General features: G+C 32.5%; 1 protein-coding gene across 1 annotated transcript; it reads right to left on the reverse strand.

Moving 5' to 3' along the window:
- Positions 1-1,691: 1,691 nt before the first annotated feature.
- Positions 1,692-4,776, reverse strand: LOC132756157 (uncharacterized). The gene is made up of 7 exons (XM_060747155.1): positions 4,643-4,776; positions 4,211-4,392; positions 3,765-3,888; positions 3,457-3,605; positions 3,024-3,157; positions 2,264-2,417; positions 1,692-1,905 (listed from the first exon to the last, which is right to left on the reverse strand). Exons 1-7 carry the CDS (start codon positions 4,691-4,693, stop codon positions 1,692-1,694), a joined length of 1,008 nt encoding a protein of 335 aa, XP_060603138.1. The 5' UTR covers positions 4,694-4,776.
- Between the last annotated feature and the right edge of the window lie 17,263 nt (positions 4,777-22,039).

The raw sequence follows: 22,039 nt of genomic DNA on the forward strand, positions 1-22,039 counted from the left end.
TCTGGGAGCATAAAAAATGTTTGGTCGGTCTGTTTGGCTTGGCGCTTTATTCCGCTAAATAATGAAATAATGAAAAAGGATTCTTTCTGAGGTTTAATATTATGCAAAATACTAAAATTTCTTAACATCTAAATTGATATTTTCAAAATATCGACAAAGTGTTGCAGTATGCCATTAAAAATGCATATGGCATACTACGTAACCCCTTCCAACGCAGTATGCCATACCTTTAAAGGTGCAGTAGTATGGCACCCATGAGGCATACTGCCGCATATAGCATACTGCGTCGCGACAATGCTTCTATGGTACAGGTAAACTTAAAAGCCTATTAAAATATAAAATAGTATTTTGAACTAGTGAATGTCGCCTTCTCTGTGATACGATCAAGCCCGAACCTTTGCTTTTCTGATCGACTCAGTACTATCAATTTTTCTACAAAATAGTTTAAATTTCCTTTTTATAGGAGCAGACAAGAAATTTTGAAATATATATCATAATTAATTAAAAGATCCCTACTTTGAACTTTTATTTGAAGAACAATAGAGTAAACATTGACATGTGCCCTTTTGTTAACAAATATGTTGAGGCGAAATTCTTTTTGTATCCACTAAATCCGATAATAAGGATTACACAGGTCAGGTATCTATCTTTGCATCGTGGACTTAACTTTGACCTGAGAAAGCCCAAACCTGCCTTCTGCACTTCATCTCATTTTGTTTAATATTCTTATTAGTAGTTTGAATTTCTTACAATCGGTTTAAAAGATATAGAGCGGATACAAATCTGCCAACGGACGAACGGACTGCCAGTTAAGTACGACATACAAAAAGGTGTGTTATAATTCTAACCCATATCGGTAACAAAACTTCTAATTATAAACCATTGACTTTTCAATACATGCGCAATCTTGTTACATGATTCCTTGGAGTAAGCTTTTCAATTACTCACATTTATGCGGCTGTACAAAGCATTAAAACAAAAATTATCGTTTTATTCTCACCCATTAGACTGTGCTTTCAAGCAGACTTGTATATGTACATTACAGCCATTGTGTCCACATGACGTTGAGGAATCATGATAATGTATCGGTCTCAGCATAACAAATATCGTCGCCTGAAATACAAGCATATATCATTAAATTTACCTTATTTAAAGGTACATGTCTCCAGAGGAGCCAAATGATTTCAAGAAAATTAAACTTGTGAAAATGTACTGAGATTTTAAGGAAAGTAAAAATAATGAAGATTTTAATAATAATTTACATATTATGTGCAATAAATGACATATCCTTCAGTATTAATTACAATATTTCTACTGTATGACAAACGTAGTTTTGCATATTTTGATATATTTTGACCTGTTTGGTAATTTAAATGAACTGTAAGCGCTGTTTGAAATGTGTAAATTTCTTTTTTGTTCACATCACAATATTCTTCTCAAATACATTTTCATTTTTTTTTTCATGAAAATAAGCACGAATCTGGAGGCATGCGGCTTTAAAGGGTTTTTTCCGATACCTATTTAGAAACCTTTAAATTTTTAAAATAATGTCAGAGTTTGAAAAGTTAATTGTCAAAAACATATTATTATTGTGACATTATCACTATAAATGAAAACATATAAAATATAGTATGTTCTATGTTTTGGTTATTCAATATAACTGATTGTTATCTTATTCTTGAGACAGTGAATTATCTAATATGTCCACTATCAAGGATGTAAATTGTGTTCGGTGGTCCTACCCCTCTTGCTAGTTGTTGATAAACTGTTGGAACAAGTAAAGGAATGTTCGGAAAATATCTCCCCAAAGCTGCTTTATTCGTTAGGCTCAGCAGATAGATATGTGTTTTGAACAGTAAGCTGCTTACAGTTTTATTATTACAATCTGCTTTAAATTCTAAAGTCCTGAAATTATCAAATTGATATTGTTAAAATTATAAAAATGACTGCTTTGTTTAATAGAATGATGCATAACCAACATAATTTTGGCTAACCTCGAGTTTAGACAAACTTTAGCAACACTATAGGCCAAAACAACCTCATCTGCTGGATAGACTCCAGTAGTTCGAACTCATTTAGTCGCCTCTTACGATCACGCAGAGATAAAACCTTAAAGGCAACCCTTCAGTCACAATAATTTTGTCCTAATATATTCAATCAAAATGTATTAAATTAGTTCATTATAATTACTTTAACTAAAAACAATACAATGAGAAAAAATAGGTTTATGTTTATATTACATAAGAAAAATTAAACAACATACCCTTCCATATTAAAACGTAAAATTTCAACATTCACCTCATGTGCATCTGAACAGATTTCATGGAGAAAAAATTGTGATAAAAGCTGTCGTATGTAAGGAGGAGTAAAATTCTCAGGTCCGTGAGATCCAGGAGTAAGTTTATATGTTGATACGTCTTTAATATAAATCAATTATACTTTATCAACTGAGTACATGTAACTTCGTAGCAAACTATCATTTTCAAATCACAAATATATATGTGTCTTAACAGTCATCAGATGGTAATCGGATAGATAAATCGTGTTTTTGTAGTTTTCGAACTTATATAATTTACAAATAACTCATTTTTAAAACCATTTAAACAATGAAGCTGTCAGAGGTTGTATATACAGAAAGAAATATTTTAATGTGATATACCTATTATGATTTGTATACAGTAATGTCGATGGTTACACATCGTAGGAACATTTTAAATCAGCAACAAAAAGACTACAAAAGACTAGTGTAGCAAGGCATCTATGGCATAGTTGTTAAATGTTGTATTTTTAATATTTAATAAGTTTTCGCTTTTCGTTTCTAATATTGTAATTGATTATATGTTGCTCCAGTAATTGATCAGGTTCATGAATAATAGGATTTGTCAGATTTATTTAACGAAAACTTTGTTTATTATTACATGGTATTTTGTTTCGTTATGAAACTTGCAAATAATAATATAGTATTTTAAATAATCATGGCATGAATAATTTGCTTGAAAAAAAGCTTGTCTGTTTTTGCTTACCATTTCTGCTACAAGACTGTAGTAAAGTATGGCCGTTATTCTTTGTACAAATACTATATTGTTGATTACATTTTCTGCTACAGTCAGGACCATAGTACCCGTCCTGACACCATATCCGTATACCGATGTCTAGACTTTATACATAATGTAAACATATACAAGAACACGTCTTTACGTTTTTGAAATTAAGGAGAGTGTTTAAATATACCAATAAAAAATGAAATGTAAATCCAGTCCTTTTTCAGCAGACCGGTTATAATGCAACGAACGGTTTTAGTATATGTTTAAACATTTATAAAAGACTTATTGTAAGATATAGATTACAATAAAGAAAATTTGAAAAAATGAGAGCCTTGAGAACAGATTTAAATGACAAAATACATATAGCTTAAAATAAAGGTTCATACTGAGAATAGTGAGGAAAATGATATACCTGACATATCTTTTAAATGACAACGTTTGCGGAAATGAACTTTCATAGTCGGTATCAGCACGTAAAGCAATCGTAGAGTTAAAAGTATCAACAAGCTCGTTATTGTGACCATCTTTATCAATCACATTTGCAACATATTCTAGAGAGCTCTGTGTGGACAAAATATGTGTTTTAAGTAAATATATAATGAGGAATTCAATAAATTATACTGTTCTTTTAATTGAATTAAATAAAACAAGTAGTAAAACGCTGACATTATAGCAGGAAAGAAACAAAGAAAGAATTCTTTTATAAGTAAAATTTCATACCGATTGCCAATGATTCCATGTTATAGAATGTATATCAGTGTTGTCAAAGGTAGTCCCGAACGAGGCTTTGTTGTTGAGAACACTTGTTGTTATACTTGGACCTATGCATTTTCCACTTCTGATACTGTAAAAAACATATTCTTTCACTAACTTAATTTATTAATTTCTGTTAGTTCATATAACATGAAAACATCACGACTGATAATATGTATATATAATTTCGTATGTTACAAAACCGGAAATAATTATGATTGAAACAATATGTTTGCTTTGCTTTTTGCACGAACTTAATTTCAATGAAACTTTTATTGTTGTATATTCTTTTTTGTTGTTGCAAAAACTTAAGTTTTTGTGTTGATCAATGTACAAAATGCATATTTCTTGTACGGCACAAGATTGTATCTTGTTGTCTATTTTTAAGATTTATTACAAAATTTTAGTTTTACCCGCCAATGCAAAACACAAAGAGTGAGTCACAAGTATCAGTTGTGCTACATGCAGGGATAGTCCCTCTATCACAACATTTTCTTTGTGAATGTATGTCCATACCATGGAATGATGTCCCCAGTGGATTGTCATATTGTAAAATTTGGACCTGGATATTTACGTGACCATCCGCATTTATTGCCTACAAGTAAACATGAAATGACTATAAAGTAATTTTAAAAACATATTGTTATTATAAGGGTTTTAATAAAATACTAATTGATAAGATGATTTTGTATCCGAGTATGCTCATATAATTAATTTACAGAGTTTGTACTTTTATTGTCAGTTCAGCAATGTCTGTTTACTTTAGCGCCCGATGTCAGTTTATTCTTTGATAGTGAACTGTTTTAAAGATTATCTTTATTCAAAAACACATTCATTTTCTTTACCTGAACAATCTGTAAAAGTAAAAATCCTTTCAATATGAAGTTGTTTGCCATATTATCATCCTTTGTCGGTGGAAGAGGGAAATTAATTTTCAAATATCTATTTGTGCATGAAACATGTACTCAACTGCACTGTTAAAATTATCAAACTGTGATAAAATTGATAACTTAGATAGATTGTAAAGAACTGATATAAACGAGACACCGTACTAGTTTAACACAATATTTCAATATCATAATATTGTACTGACTTGTTTACGACAGAGAACGATTCATTTCATGCAGAGACTGTAGTATGTATATTAGTATCGACATCATTAAAATATATAAATATTTAAAGTACGAATGGTCAGTTTGTAGTACCAGCATACAATTATTCCATATCAGTATACAAATTTATTTCTTCGTGTAATTTGACAACGTGCTAGGAATATTACTGAAATGTCATGTTAGGTATACAAAAACGCAATACTGAATCTATCCATTTTGGAAATTTTATGTTCATAGCCCTTAATGTGTAAATACATGTAATATCTTATGGATGAGTTTATATCTGATTTATATTAGTTTATATAATATATGAGTTAATATATATAATAAAGTAAGCAACTGGTAATTCGTACTCATGAACAGATAGATATAGATTTGATTAACCATTATCAAAGTCATCAAAAACAATTGACTTATGTATTTACACAATTATTACATAGGATAAGATAGCTCAAAATTTAATTTTTAATTTCGTATTGTATATTTATACTATTTGACGCAATTGAACTTCAAATATTGTACATGTATATAATCAAGTTAAACAAAATTCCATCCATATAACTAAGAGATTTAGATTTTCAAATTAATTTCCCATACCCATTTACTTGGACAAAGAAAATGATAATCAAACACAAATTTTAATAAACGTGACGACATGTATACTCTTACATGTATGTAACTCGTTATTTTCATATAGCTGAACTTATTTTACCACCAGAACTTGAATTATAAAGGTAAGCAAATGTGATTTGACCAAATACTTAGTCAGTTGATCAGTTAATAAACATGCAGATGTATGAATATCATAGATGTTTTTGTGGATACCTATAATGTTGTTATTATTAAGCTCATTTCATCCTCGAAACACACATATTCACATGAATGAGTTTGCACTGCTTTATAAATTCATAAATACGTATATTAAGTCTTCATTGATAAATGGGAGGTAAGACCAATGTTTGGTTAGAATTATTTAACCACAAGTTACGTGCTCTAAAGATGTCTGATCAATGTAATTGAATGTTGTAAAACCTCTATAATTTTTAATTTACTAATGTTTAAGAAGTTAAAAGATTTGTTATTAAAACACAACATGGACAATTGCAGAAGCATAAGAACGAACTGAAAGCCCCAATGCCAGAACAAATAGTGCGAATGACATATATCATATTATATAGGGAATTAATATTTTAATTATTTTCAGACATTTACATTTTGAAATAAGTTAGAACTTTTGATTGTTACTAATCATAATCGCCATAACATGTCCCTTATGTCTATCCGATTAGAAGAAATTTAGTTTTCACTTTTCAAGAGAGTGCTTTTATCTTCCGTTATCTAAAAAAGTGTCATATATTAGGATATTATAAGAAATGAAAATTACCTAGTTATTGTTATATAGAAAACATTTCAACTTGACAATAAAGGTTAATAAAATATCTGTAAAGGCAAGACAATTAACTTGAGTCAAGTGACTAAGATGTCTTCCTACTAAATATGAAAGACATTGGTCAATAGGCTGTGAAAGAACATGTGTAAAAATCCATTTAGGCACCAGTGACCTAAACCATGGAAAGAGAAGACCCAAACTCTATCTTACTTTAGAAAATTGCTCAATGGGTGACCCTTCCAAATATAAAATACATCAATTTATACAGGCTGTGTCTGCAATATGTAAAATATTACAGTGCTATGTAACACCGCAAAACGTCCGTACCGCAAAACGTACGCGTGTGGACGTTTTGCGGTGCATATCGTACTTGGTACGTTTTGCGGCGAGGGTGTCCCTTTGCGCCGCATATCGTCCATTTTTTCTGTATTAAAATATATTCATTATAAACGTTACTTTTATTGGTTCTGTCACTTTCATATTGTTTCAGGTAAAGATATGAAAAAATAAACATTAAAGTGCCATATTTTTGCGATCCTATATAATTAAAAAAAGAAATATGCTTTAACCGAGGATGTTTTTCGTATAGATTTTTTATGAAATGAAACCAAGCAGCAGCAGCAGTGATATAAAAACGATGATATTGAAATAAATGTAATCTTATAGACATACAGAAAAGGACGGCTGAACGGGCGGACGAACCGGAGATTTGACTAAGTGAATGACAAAATATTAAAATTAAGCATGCTTAGGACAAAAGCTTTTCATATAATTGCATCAAGAAGTGGGAATTCTTGTTGACTATGGAGGTTTGGTTCTATCGTTCATTTTTACGGGGGATGGATGAGGGCTTTTGACAGCGTAGTCATATTTGAGCGAGAGAGCTATATTGTCATGGAGATGGGACCTTTAAGTCGCCTAGTCATAATTGAGCAAGAGAGCTTTTGTCGCGGGGGGCGGAGGTGGGGATGAGGTTGCTTTTAGCCGCCTAGTCATATTTGAGAGAGAGAGAGAGAGAGAGCTTTTGTCGAGGGAGGGAGATTTTAGCCGCCTTGTCATATCTGAGTGAGCGAGCTATTGTTGTGATGGGGGAGGGGCTTTAGCCGCCTAGTCATATTTGAGCAAGAGTGCAAATCGTTTTGTTTGAATGCCATAATGTAATTTTATAATTGAACAATGTAATTTTATATTTGAACAAAGCAAAAGGTCATGGCGGCTTTATATCGCCCACCTGCCTATAAAGGCTCCACATGACAAGGGTAGATAACATTGAATTTTACAAATTAAAAGCAAGTACATTTCATGTACTTGGTCAGAATCTGGGTAACTGATATCAGTACTCAATTCTACGTCTGAAATGGTCATCAATATCCAAATATCTGTAAATGACAAAGATGTGGTAATTTGAGCAAAATTCAATAGTGACCTTGAGGTCAAGGTCATTTCAAGGTCAATATTATAGTTGAACTATTCGAGATGTCCGTCCGGTCACAAATGTATGAATGACATCTGATCATTGATAACAAAAAAATGGCAGTTTTATCACAATTCAATAATTTGACTTTAAAATATGTCTTTATTTTTATTATTCAAAGGCAAATAACTCTTGACATATTCAGTCGTTTTAGCTCATAAATAAACTTGATCGAGACTTATTGTTATACATATTCTGTATAAAAAAATTAAGAATGGAGAAGAAACGAAAGCACTAACAAGGTGAAATAAAGTGCTTTTTGTTGTTTTTTTTGTTAGATTTAGCCTATAATCTAACTTTGATGAGATTTTTATGGTCATAGATATTCTGTTGAAAATTGTCAAGATTGAAGAAGAAATGAAAGTGTTGGAGTGGTAACAATGTGAAATATAACAGATATTGAAATTCAAGGGCAGATAACTCTGGACATGCTAGAGTTGTTACAAGCTAAATGTTGACGGACAGACAGACAGGCGCATACTCAGGTGAACTGAAATTAACACTCAATAACACCTGATAATAACTGGTCAAAATTAACGAAAATTATATAAACTTTGAAATATGGACGTTATATGCCTTTTTGCCGCAAAATGTACGTCAGAAAAATGTGGACGATATGCGCTGCAAAACGTTCATATACGTACGTTTTGCGGTACGGACGTTTACTTTGCATACAGATAAAATATAAAATACCCATCTTTCGCACCGGTGATCTTGAACCCAATAATCTCTTATTCCACTTAAAGCTTGAAATTATCCACCAAATATGAAAGACATACGCCAGTCAATTAATTTTTTTAAAAACTTAAGTATATAGTCTTAAAATGACCCCTTACGACCAAAACATAATGTCTACTTATAGTGGTCATTTATCCATTTAGAAATCAGGTCATGCATGCCATAAATTAAATCCGAACACGGTCAACGTGTGTTTGTACTATAACAGAGACAAGGGTAACATTGTATACCCTCCGCAGGGGCATACAAAACGTATGTTAAAATATAATATTTCCCAGGAACTTCTACTGTTACTACACATATTGTTTTTATTGTGTTCATTTAGCGTCATATTTAAATATGCATGACCTGATTTCTAAATGGATAAATGACGCTGATTAAATAAGCTTGTCATATTCATATCAGGCAGCATTAAAAAATGAGACGCGTTCAATTCCGATGCAACAGATATTGAACGCATAGAACATGTTCAAAGTTAGGTATGTTAAAAGTTAGAACACTGATGAACACTAATGTTAACCTTTGAACATTTGATAAAACAACAGATCTAAGTCATAAAACAAAAGAAAATCATCATATTGATTTTTTTCAATCTTTAATTATTCTTCAGTTATTCACAAAAACAAATTAATAATGTTATCCAAAATTTTGTAAATATTTCTAACTCTAAGCCTTATAAACAGTTATTAAGAAAAAATGAGCAATAAAATGAAGACTTTAAAAATTATTACCAGAATGCAATAACATAAATACTGTTTTACATATTCCTTACAATAATCCGTCTGTAAATGTTAACTTGAATCACGCATTTCATATCAGAACATTACATTTCCTCCTTATTTCTTTTAATATTTTGTTCTAGCTTCTGTATATCTATAGTTCAAAGCTTTCAACACTCAAGACTGTGCACCGGTCGAATGTTTCACTATCGTTCACTTTCTTACACGGGGGTGTATTCACTGACCTGCAAAGGGGGCATTGCTTGAAACATCAGTATTCACCCTATCCTATTGAAATATTAAGAGACAAAAACATATCATGTAAAGATCTATAGACAAAATTTGAATATTCAGTTCAATAATCTTAGTATCCAAATAAGCCCCACTGCTTAGAAAAATCAACATTTTTCACATAGCTCTATCTACTTCTTGTAAAAAGAATAAAAAAAAACGTTAGGCCTATGCCATTGTGAACTATGAACAAAAACATGTCGACTTAGTTCTTTTCATAAACACATTTAATAAAAATATTATTTATGAATAAGAGAATACAAATGAAGTAAATGTTACTTGTGAAAAGTTTATACCGTATTTTTCTTCAATTTTAGTGTAGAGTTAGTCTTCAGCTTGCTTTCGCCAACGCTTCCTTGTTGATGTTGTACTTGAATTGGTGCCATCTCGTGGACTCTTATTATGACGTCAAAAACTTTCTCAAAACTATTTTTAGACACGTTCTCAATTAGAACATTTGATGAACGCCACTGTTCATATTATGTTCCACTTCATAATGGTTTAATTATTAAAGTATCATTATGTATTAAACTGCGTAAATGTAACCCCAACAAACAATATACTGACAAAAAACTTAACCCAAGTACTCAAATACTTAAAGGCTTTCATGTTGTCCTGTCAGAAGGACTACCATTGAACACTGACGTTCAAGTTATAAGTGTTCAACTCGTACATAGAACGCCTTTGCTGAACACAGGTATTCAAAATATAACGCGCAATGTTCCAAAATAGAACAACTGTGAACACGTCCGGTGTTCTCTTCATTTACAGTGTAGGCATTAATCATTAATTTCAAAAGTTTAATTTAGCACCTCAAACTCCCCATTTAAAGTATGCAATAAAGTTTTCCGGCAAATTCCGTTACGTTATCCAGGATCTCCGTGACAGTTATCATAAGAACTCCATCCTTCTTTCCTACAGTTCCTTCTGTCGTTACGTAAAGGCCATATAGGAGCTCGTAGGCGGGATCAGATTGCGGGGCGTTCGACCTTTAAATATCTTTAATATTATCCATATGGTTGTCTGAGAAAAATAAACTCAATTCATAAAATATACTGCTTCTTTAAGAATATGTCAAATATATTGATAAAAGGAAAAGTAGAGACATCGGCCACTACCGCAACGTTCAGCACGAGTTATCCCCCAAAAGCTTGATTTTATTATCTCAAGCGGAATAACAATGCAATTATACCAGAAATATTACGTTACATTTAAGCGAAAAATAAGCGACGACAACGTGTAGCCAGGACACCCGAACTGAAAATAGTTTAAATTTAGAAAACATCATTGTTAAAACTCTAGATCATGACATTGATATAAATTGATAAAAAGGAATAAAGAAATCATGTTATTGACATCAATTTATTCATTGTATATCACTTTACCTTATTCACATACAATGATTATTACATTTTTTTCGGCTGGTAACACATATATTTTATCTAGATGTATTGACAAATATAACATTTACAAGGACCGAGTACTTTTAGGCAAATGCACATGTCAATCATTGTTTTTATTGTGTTCACATGTCAATCATAATTGACATTGAGTATAAATATGACACAGTGAATCGTGAACTCAAAAAATGTTGATTAAAAAACAAGTTAAGACGATTTTTTTCCTTCTTTACAAATGGCAACCATGAGTTTTATTATGTTTAAATAATAGTGTAAGAGCATGTTAAATGTATATTGATAGAAAAAATGACGTTGAAATTACATTGTATTTGTCAAAAAAAGTTGCAATATGTAAACAAAGTAGTATTTTGACTTCCATACAAAGTGCTAAATCACTATAAGTAATAAGGTAACAGAAGTAATAAACTGTTCAGGTAAATAGCCACTAGATTTCTTTTTGAAAATTAATACTGGACTTCAAAAAATAAAAGTTTTTTGGAATCAACAGTAAAAGCATTTCTGTGGCATAATGGGCCTTTAATGTTTCATTTACATATACGTATTATCCGATAAGAGAAAACATTACATCATGATAAGAGACAAAAGGCTAGCACGTTGTTTTTTTTACAATGAATCTTATTTTTGAATAGACTGTTTACAAATGCAAAATATATCAGTGGAATTCTCCCTCTACTGATTAAAGACAAAATGCATTTAAAGCAACATGCCTCCAGATTATTGTTTTAGAAAATTAAAATATTGTCAAGTGAATTAAATGAGTAATTTACACTGAAAATGACACTTAAACTAAAAAAATAGGTAAGGGTATAAGAATATGCAAAAAATAGCCCTTTGTGCATTAGTAACGCAGTAGTTATATGGGGATAAATATTTTTAAAAATGTCAATAATTGTATATTTTTTCATTTAAAAAAATTAGAGTACTTATTCTGGAAAAGACAGATTGAAGGGTTGACACGAATTATTGGTTCAGACCTTCACCAAATGGTACACAACTATCTGAGAAATATTTCATATCCCGTCATGGAGTCCCTTTTAGTTCAGTTAAATAATTATAGACATGTAGGCAAAATGAGAACTTAAAATAAATAGAGAGCGTTTTATAGTCATCTGCCCTTGGATTTATTTTTGCTATTCCAAGGTAATTTCAAGGACATATGTAGCGCCGATATATGTCCAAACGTCGAAAAATGTCCAAACGACGATAAATGTCCAAAAATTTACGATAAATGTCTCAATCGCCGATAAATGTCCAAAACTCCTTTAACGATAAATGTCTAAAAATTAACGAAAAATGTCGCAACAAATTAGGTGCTCATAAATGTCCAAATCGGTTAACGATAAATGTCTCAACTTTTCATATGTTAATTTGTAATTTATTGTATTGGATACTGTAACAGTCTATCCAACTAACCGTGATTTTACCCTCTGGTTTACCCCCGACGTAAAATGTATCATAACATTATTGTGCATGGCCAGTTGCAGATCCGGACGGGGCGCGGGGGCATGTGCCTTCTTAACTCACCGAAGGCAATACATATTAGCATTGTTTTGTGTTCTTCAATATTTTTGTGCCCATATAGCGTTGCCATTGTCCGTCCGAGTGTCTAAGTGTCCGTCCCGAAAATTTGTGAACGGTATAGGGGCGTTGACAGAGTTGCATATTCCTTTACTGTCAGTGGTCAAAAGTTAAGAAAAATATGCAACTCTATCTGGCAAACAAAGCAGTTAACCTGTATAAACCATGTGAGCTTAATCAAGGGGTTAACTGCTTTGACAGTTAAAATCTGAAACCTACTGATTCAACAGCGAACGGTGCAAGACCTTGACAGGATGACGCATTTGCTTGTCGGGGGATATGGTTCGACAATGGTCGTTATAAGCATATACGCAAACACGTGTGAAATGGGTTTTGTGGCTTTTCTCTTACGTGCTGCGAAGACGGTCCTTCTCATGCAACATTGATTTAAAGACTTTTGTATTTGATTATTACTCATTCGCGAGTGGTGGAACTGAACGCCACTGCGGGGCCACCGCCTTTATAAATACAGAGTTTTGAAAGGCTACTTAACATGTATCCCTCCAGTGTCGACCCAGATCAGTTTGCACGCAAATTTCAAATGCGTCCACCAGATGAGGGTAAATGCGCTATTAAACACCAGTAATTTGGTAGTTAAGGTTTTGTATGTCACCTACAGTGTGGCACTTTCAAGATCAACCTACATGGTTATACATGAATATAATGTATATATTATCAAGTAAATGTTCAACTAAATAAGGGGAAGTAACTGCTATATTACCATTTTACAGCTTCTGATTGGCTATAATTATGTCGTGGGAACAAGATAATTATTTCGTGGGAACAAGATATTATCTCGTGGGAACAAGATAATTATTTCGTGGGAAATATATTAACTTAACAATATAATATAATTAATACATGGCTGACATTTTGCATTATGCTAACTGGTTACTAAAGCATTATCGTTTTTTATCAATACACAGTTATGTAAGAGTTATGTACCCCAGGGTGATTTAAGAAATATTCCCCGGGAAATATATTCTAGGATGGTGATATTCGATCAGAACACATTGTAGGCCTATGGGAGTTTTACATTGAAGGGTATATTGAGGTATAATAATATATAAATAACATATTGCTGTCGGGGTGATAGAGGATATTGTCAACCCGAGAAGTGGTATATTACCCCGAGGCGCAGCCGAGGTTAATACGCCAGTTCAAGGGTTGGCAATATCCTCTATCACCCCGACAGCCATATGTTATTTATTTTTATTTATACCGAAAAGAAACCTTAGGTTCCAAAACATTCATAAGAGAAAATACAGATCAACACTTCAAAATTACAGGCGATTTTGATCTGTAAACACAAAAATGTATTGATAAAAACAAGACAAACAGACAGACAGACATATCGTTATTTCTTCATTAGAAAATAAATAACAACAACAAAATCAAATTATTATAACTATTATTAATGGATGCAAAATTACAATTATTTTTAATCATCCATCTTTAAAATTTTCATATGTAGTAATTTTTATACACGTGAACACGTACAAGCTTGTAACGGTTTCGCACGAACTTTTCGCTTTCCACGTGGGATTCTTTGCATTATGTTAACTGGTTACTGAGGCAGTATCGCTATAATTATGAATACAGAGTTATGTAAGAGATATGTGCCCCAGGGTGATATAAGAAATATTCCCCGGGGAATATATTCTAGGAGGGTGATATTCGATCAGAATACATTGTAGGCCTATGGGTGTTTTACATTGTAGGATATATTGAGGTATAATAATATATAAATAACATATTGCTGACACTGAATATAGCAGCGCAATGCAGATGTTAACAAGATATGTTTGTAAAACATGTATGCCCCATAGGAACTCTGGAACAGGACCGCATATTGCGGCGCATAAATCCGAATCCGTACCGGCTTTACATATTGTTTGTCCGACCTTTGAATATCTTTTCATATTGTGCGAGCGGGTGGTCTTTGATTATCTAAACTCAATTTAATATAATCTGCTAATTTAAAAATCAGTCAAATTTACGGTATATTGAAAAAAGAAAAGGAGTGACATCCGCCATTTGCCGCAACGTTCGTCGTAAGTTATTCCCCTTGATATGCTTGATTTTTGTTTTAATTTTTTTAGTAATGAATACCAGATGAGTGCCTAAAATATTTTATCTATGGATAATTTTAATATTCCCTTTTTTTCAGTTAGGCAAAATCAGTTGGACCATATTACTAAAGTGTCTGTTTTCTCCATGTTAACAAATTAAAAACACGAATACGCCCGTTTACAATGCCGCCTATATACATGTCAACACGTGTAAACAATAAACGTTAACGTTTATATTCCGGACGATACCTGATAGTTGACAGAAAAATAACGGGAACAAAAAATTCTGAAAAAATAGTAATCAATTGTAGGCCAAAGGGGATAAACTCATGCCGAAAACGTTGCGGCAAATGGGCGGATGTCACTCCTTGTCTTTTTTTTTAAATACCGTAAAATTTGACCAGTTTTAAAAAAGACAGATTGTGTTTCAATTAATAATATATTTTTTGAGTCCATACACTCGGATAATACTAAAAGATATTTAGATGTAGCAGAAACGTTTTTAAAAACCGTTACACGATCGAAAATATGCGCCGCAATCTGCGGTCCCGTTCTCGAGTTCCTATGGTATGCCCCCCTCAACACAGCCAATTTAATATTATAACATTAGATTTTTAAATGTGTATAAAAAATGTATAGTAAATTTGTTATGGAATACATGTATATCATTGCCATGGGGCAGAAGCAATATGACCCATGGGTCCATGAATTGAGTAAACACAAAATATCTTTTAAAAACAAGCTTTTCATGGTGAGGTCACTTTACCTTTGACCTACTGACCCCAAAATCAATAGGGATCATCTACTAGTCATGACCAACCTCCACACAAAATATGAGGACCATCAGCCAAAGCATTGTCCAGTTATTGAGCGGAAATGGCATGGTCTACGGACCGACGGACGGACCGACCGACCGACATGGGCAAAGCAATATACCCCCACTTCTTCGGAGGGGGGCATAATAACTTATTTTATTTGACTTTTTTATCGTTGGTACCGGTTGCCCATATGACCAACATCCCCTGAAGATTGTTAGTATATTATTTTTCGGGGGATTGTGCATGATACAGAAGACGCCCCGTTCCAGAGGCGACCCTGGTTCTTTTAAGTGCCCGGTGTAAAGCACCAGTACAATGCACCTCGGTTTAACTTATTTTTTCCCCTTTTAATAGTAAGGGAGATAGACTGTATCCAACAATCAACTTATTTTCAAATATATTTTTTAAACTTTTTTAACAATCTCACAAGCATCCCGCTAGAGTCCCGGTGGTCGGTAGGGTGATCCAGGAACGACCGGGGTACGTCCGTAACTCTGTCGGCAACGTCCGGGATGATCAAGGGCTCTGACGGGGCTCTACTGGTGATTGTCGGCACTCTTTCTGACCGTACCTGGGCTCTGCCGGGATCATCCGGGACTCTGTCGACATCATCCGGGGCTGTGCTAGCATGAATCTCAGCTTTTATGATCTCTTTGATCGAAGACTTAACAGCGTTTGAATATCGTGTTAGGTCATCCGTCGTCCACTTACTATCTGCATTATCCGTAGTTTCAACGGGACTCTGCATGGATGGCCCGGAGTTCATCCTGGTTGTTATAAGTATGGAAATTGGGTATCGCCGTAGTGCTACCGGGGTTATTGAGACTGCATCAATATTTTCATCCCGGATCGTCTGGGGTGGTCCTGGGCTTTGCCGGGATGCTGGTGAGAACGCAACTTAAATCGGTACTTTTAATCCCTATGGAAACCTTTATAACTGGCTGATGCATTACTGTTGATCAAAGAAATAAGTGCAATTAACATATGAAAAGTTGAGACATTTATCGTTAACCGATTTGGACATTTATGAGCACCTAATTTGTTGCGACATTTTTCGTTAATTTTTGGACATTTATCGTTAAAGGAGGTTTGGACATTTATCGGCGATTGAGACATTTATCGTCAATTTTTGGACATTTATCGTCGTTTGGACATTTTTCGACGTTTGGACATATATCGGCGCTACAACATATAATACAAAAGTCTGGCAAACTATCCATTGTCACAGCACAATGTAGTTCCATGAAATATTTCAATTCATATAAAAATAGGCTATTTTGATAAAATTGGCATAATGTTTAGGTAAAAAAATAATGTAATAATAAATAAATAAATAAATAAATAAATAAATAAATAAATAAATAAATAAATAAATAAATAAAGTAACTTCTTGCTAACCTTGATATGAATTATCTGCCCTTTCCATATCTTAATTTTATGTCATGTAGAGATTTAATGAATCTTATTATACAGTTTTCATTCTGGTTTTATGACTATAGCTTATAATAACACATGGTTTTCTCACCTGGAAGGATGCAGCTTTAAGGTATAAAATGTAGAGTTGATATTAACTTTAACACCTGTATGATCATGTCAGAACACTGGCAGATTTATAATATTTGTAAACAAAGCATTTTTTATGAACTAGCAAAACGTTACACTTGAAGTTATATATTCTTGAAGTACAAGTAACAACACAAGTGTCAAATTGATTTGTTGTGACGTTTTTATTTATTTTAACAGAAGTGACACAATCCCCAGGATAGTCCTGTCATGCAATACAATAGTTAACCTTCTGTTATATGCGTATAGAAAATCTGAATCCAACCGAAAGATTCTTTCCCTTTAGAATAGACGTATAGGTATTTGTCACGTATCCGTGACGCTTTTGTGACTCCTTACAAACAATATTGCACGTCCATGCATATTTGACCCGATGTCATTTGCGCGCCTAGTCCAATATAGGTTTCACAGCTGTGAACTTGTCCAGTTGAAATTAATATTTTATTCAACAATGTATCATAACCTCATATCATTGAACTTGTACAATGATATGATATAACAAGAGCACCGCTAGGCGGAGCATTACATGCCCGAAAGTTGTTTTTTAGTAAGAATGAAGCATTTGTAAGACATGGGAATTAAATAAATTAATCCTTGAAATAGCAATTCTCCTATGAAGTTTGAATATTGTAATGGAACTGAAGTTATGCTCCTGAAACTGTTTTCAGTTTTAAGGTAATAGTGACCTTGAACTTTGACCTTGTGACTCCAAAATCAATAGGGGTGTTCTACCCAATATGGACAATCAAACTATGATGTTTGAACACTTCGGGCCAAATGGAACTAAATTTATGTTCCGGAAACTGTTTTCAGTTTTAAGGTAATAGTGACTTTGACCTTGTGACCCAAAAATCAATAGGGGTCTTTTACCCAATATGGACACTCATCATATGAAGTTTGAATATTGTGGGCCAAATGGAACTTAAGTTATGCACCAGAAACTGTTTTCAGTTTTAAGGTAATAGTGACTTTGATCTTGTGACCCCAAAATTAATAGGGGTCTTCTACCCAATATGGAAAATCATTCTATGAAGTTTGAACACTGTGGGCCAAATGGAACTTTAGATATGTTCCGGAAACTGTTTTCAGTTTTAAGGTAATAGTGACATTGACCTTTGATCTTGTGACCCCAAAATCAATAGGGGTCTTTTACCAAAAATGAACAATCATCCTATGGACTTTGAACACTGTGGGCCAAATGGAACTTAAGATATGCTCCGGAAACTGTTTTCAGTTTTAAGGTAATAGTGACCTTGACCTTTGACCTTGTGACCCCAAGATCAAGAGGGGTCTTCTACCAAATATGGACAATCATCCTATGAAGTTTGAATATTGTGGGCCAAATGGAATATAAGTTATGCTCCGGAAACCAAATTGCTTACGGACGGACGGACGGACGCCAGGGGGTATAACATAATATGCCCGAAATTCTTTGCGAGCGGCTTGCATATTATTTTTTTATTTATTTTTTTTACATGTTTTGTGTCTTCATGGGCTTTAAGGCCTATTGGAATAAAATAAAAAATCTACAATCTGTCTACATAATATTATTTATTTAACTCGTTCATTTCATTCAGTCTTGAGTATTCACTTATTCACTTTCCATTGTTGTGACGTCACGTTATTGTGTCGGGGTGTATGTACCTCTGCAAACTTTTATCAGACTCAGCAAGCGGCTCGTCCAATATAGGTTTGACTGCTGTGTACTCGTCCAATAGAATTCCGTGCTGTACTTTATGTTACATTTTTTGGGCATTTTGACAACTACATTAAGAATTGATATGACTTTTTACCGAAAAAAGAAACTGGGGCTAGATGGAGTACAATATGCATTTTTCTATATACATTCTGGACTCTGAAAATGAAAACCAGGCTACCAGGCTATATGTTGTACAATCTGCATTTAATATAGTATTTTTGGACTCGAAAAATGAGGATATAAAGGGTAACGATATGCAATTTGGAATAATCTTTTGATATAACTATTATAAGATTAGTCTGTTTTTGTTTGTTAACAGTAATGTCTAATATCAATTTATTTACTTACTAAGAACTGATAAGTATTATTAGTTTATAAAATTTTTATTTGTTTGGGGGTCGTGAGACCCAAAAAATGGTAGCGAAATTTTCAGACCTGATTTTAATTGCAAATGACCGAAAGTAGTCCACTTTTTTGAAGCGGTTACTTCCCTTAAAATATGTACACTAACGCCGAAAAATTCAAGGGAGATCACTGCGTAAAGATTGTCAAAATGACAGACGCATTAATTTTCAAGACAAAAAGATCCCGAATGGTCGAAGATTTCTCATATTGTTTTATTCTTTATAGATAAACATGCTTATAGTAAGCTCCAATGATTATTTACATCTGTGTTTAAACAATAGGTTACGTCGAAATAAATAAGAGCTTACAAACCCTAATTTAGAAAATATGGTTTTCTTTCAGGCCATTTAACATATTGAATTCACCCTGGCCGAGGGGTTTGCACGCTCGTTAGGAATCGAAGAGGGTCTGGAAGTTCAAATCCCATTTAAAAGGCAACTCATTTTTTTTTTTTAATTGTCCAAGTCAAATAAACATTGGAATTGGAATATCAGTGTTGCAATTAATCTTATAGCCAATTTACACAGTTTAAAAACACTGGAAAAGCATTGGTGGCACTTTTACAAAAAACAAATTGGGGGTTTATAATTCACAACCTTCACCTTTCTTGACATTCGGAGACCCAACAAATTCAGCGCCTTCTGATGCTTTTGATTTGTTTATGTTGTATTTTGTTTTCTTAATCGATATCAGAATAAATGTAAATGTAAATAAATGCAAGTTAGGCGAGGACTAACAAATATAAAAAGTTCATGTTACTCTATAGTTGTATTTTTACAAGGCTTTTCATTTAATTTTTTCCTGTTTTTTGTAAAACAAAACAAAAACTTATAATCTCACAGGGAAATAAAATCACGAGATTTTATTTTACGAAAGTTATTTTTTTAAATTTTTCATTCCTTATAAATACATGAGTATTTAAAAAAATAAATTTTTAAATTTAGATTATATCAAATATTAGCGGAAAGTACAAATATACATATTTTATGTATATTACAGGGGATTCCTTATATTTATAAACCACAAAACACTCGACGTGTAAACTTAAGACAAACCTCCCTTATTATACTTTTTCAAAAATTATTGCGTTTTGTTGAAAGTAATAGTTTTGTTAATTTTTCAAACAATTTCCCTGTTATGTTTTTTCATAAACCTATTTTTTTTATAAAATGTTATAAATCAATTTACTAAACTTTTATAGATAAATAAAAAAGGCTAAACTGTACAGAAACCAACACACCAGTAATGGGCAATTATAAGAATTTAGACAATCAAGCACACACAGTATGGGCAATATAAGAATTTAAGACATTCAAACACACAACAGTCATGGGGCAATATAAGAATATAGACATTCAAACTCACACAGTTATGGGCAATGTAAGAATTAAGACATTCAAACACACACAGTAATGTGCAATATAAGAAATATAGACATTTCAATACACACAGTTAATGGGCAATATAAGAATTTAGACATTCAAACACACACAGTCATGGGCAATATAAGAATTTTGACATTCAAATACACACAGTAATGGGCAATATAAGAATTTAGACATTCAAACACACACAGACATAGGTAATATAAGAATTTAGACATTCAAACGGCAATATTAGAATATAGTCATTCAACACACACAGTCATGGCAATATAAGAATTATAGACATTCAAACACACACAGTAATGGGCAATATTAAGAATAAGACATTCAAACACACACAAGGCAAGGCCATATATGATTTTAGACATTCAAACACACACAGTCATGGTCAATATAAGAATATAGACATTCAAAGACACACAGTAATGGGCAATATAAGAATTAAGACATTCAAACACACACAGTCATGGACAATATTAGAATTTAGAGATTCAAAAACACACAGTAATGGGCAATATAAGAATTTAGACATTTAAACACACACAGTAATGGGCAATATAAGAATATAGACATTCAAACAAACAAAGTCATAGGCAATATAAGAATATAGACATTCAAAGACACACAGTAATGGGCAATATAAGAATTAAGACATTCAAACACACACAGTCATGGACAATATTAGAATTTAGAGATTCAAAAACACACAGTAATGGGCAATATAAGAATTTAGACATTTAAACACACAAAGTCATGGACAATATTAGAATTTAGAGATCTAAAAACACACAGTAATGGGAAATATAAGAATATAGACATTTAAACACTAATGAGACAAAGCTTGATTACAACATTTACACATTTTTTGACTTACAACAAGAAATATTGTCAATACAAATTAAACATTTTTGATTCATATAATTTTATTATGGTTCAAATGTTTTTCTTTTATTTCATCTTTGTTATTTTCAAGCTTCTGGATTCTAAGGCTTTGACTTAACAATATCAACTTTTTGTGTCATTACTGTGAAATATAAACATATATGGATTCAAAACAGGATTCAGGTACGTACTATCCCTAGATCAATAAAATACATATTAACTTTTTCATTATTTCTTATTCATTCAATTTGGATTTTTTTTATTTCAACAAATGTATCTCTCTTTGCAAGGTGATCCTACTTTTAAATTTTGAGCAAAATGTGTTTCGAAAGGTCAGCAAAAAGTAGTAATAAAATGAAGAGATTTGTATTGTAGATCAAATACTGACTGCTTCTTGTCAGCATTGTAAACTTTGTAGATATTTCAAGATGACATTAATGATGGTGTTGATCGTAAACGAAGAATGTCAGAATCCTTGTTTAATCTTGGGATATATTTTATTGTAAAATGATTATAAAAAAAGACATATTGGTCATTAGACATTTTATGTAAACATTTATAGCGCGGTAAAATTTACGAACAAATTTATGGATGACCGATACATAGTGTTTAAGGGTTGATAAATATTGTTTCATTATTTTATTTACTTGTTTTTTTCCATTTAGTACCACAGAAATAATTAATTAAAAAAAAAC

Source organism: Ruditapes philippinarum, unplaced genomic scaffold (assembly GCF_026571515.1).
Source record: "Ruditapes philippinarum isolate M1 unplaced genomic scaffold, ASM2657151v2 ctg5382_1_1_1_1, whole genome shotgun sequence".
Taxonomy (NCBI): domain Eukaryota; kingdom Metazoa; phylum Mollusca; class Bivalvia; order Venerida; family Veneridae; genus Ruditapes; species Ruditapes philippinarum.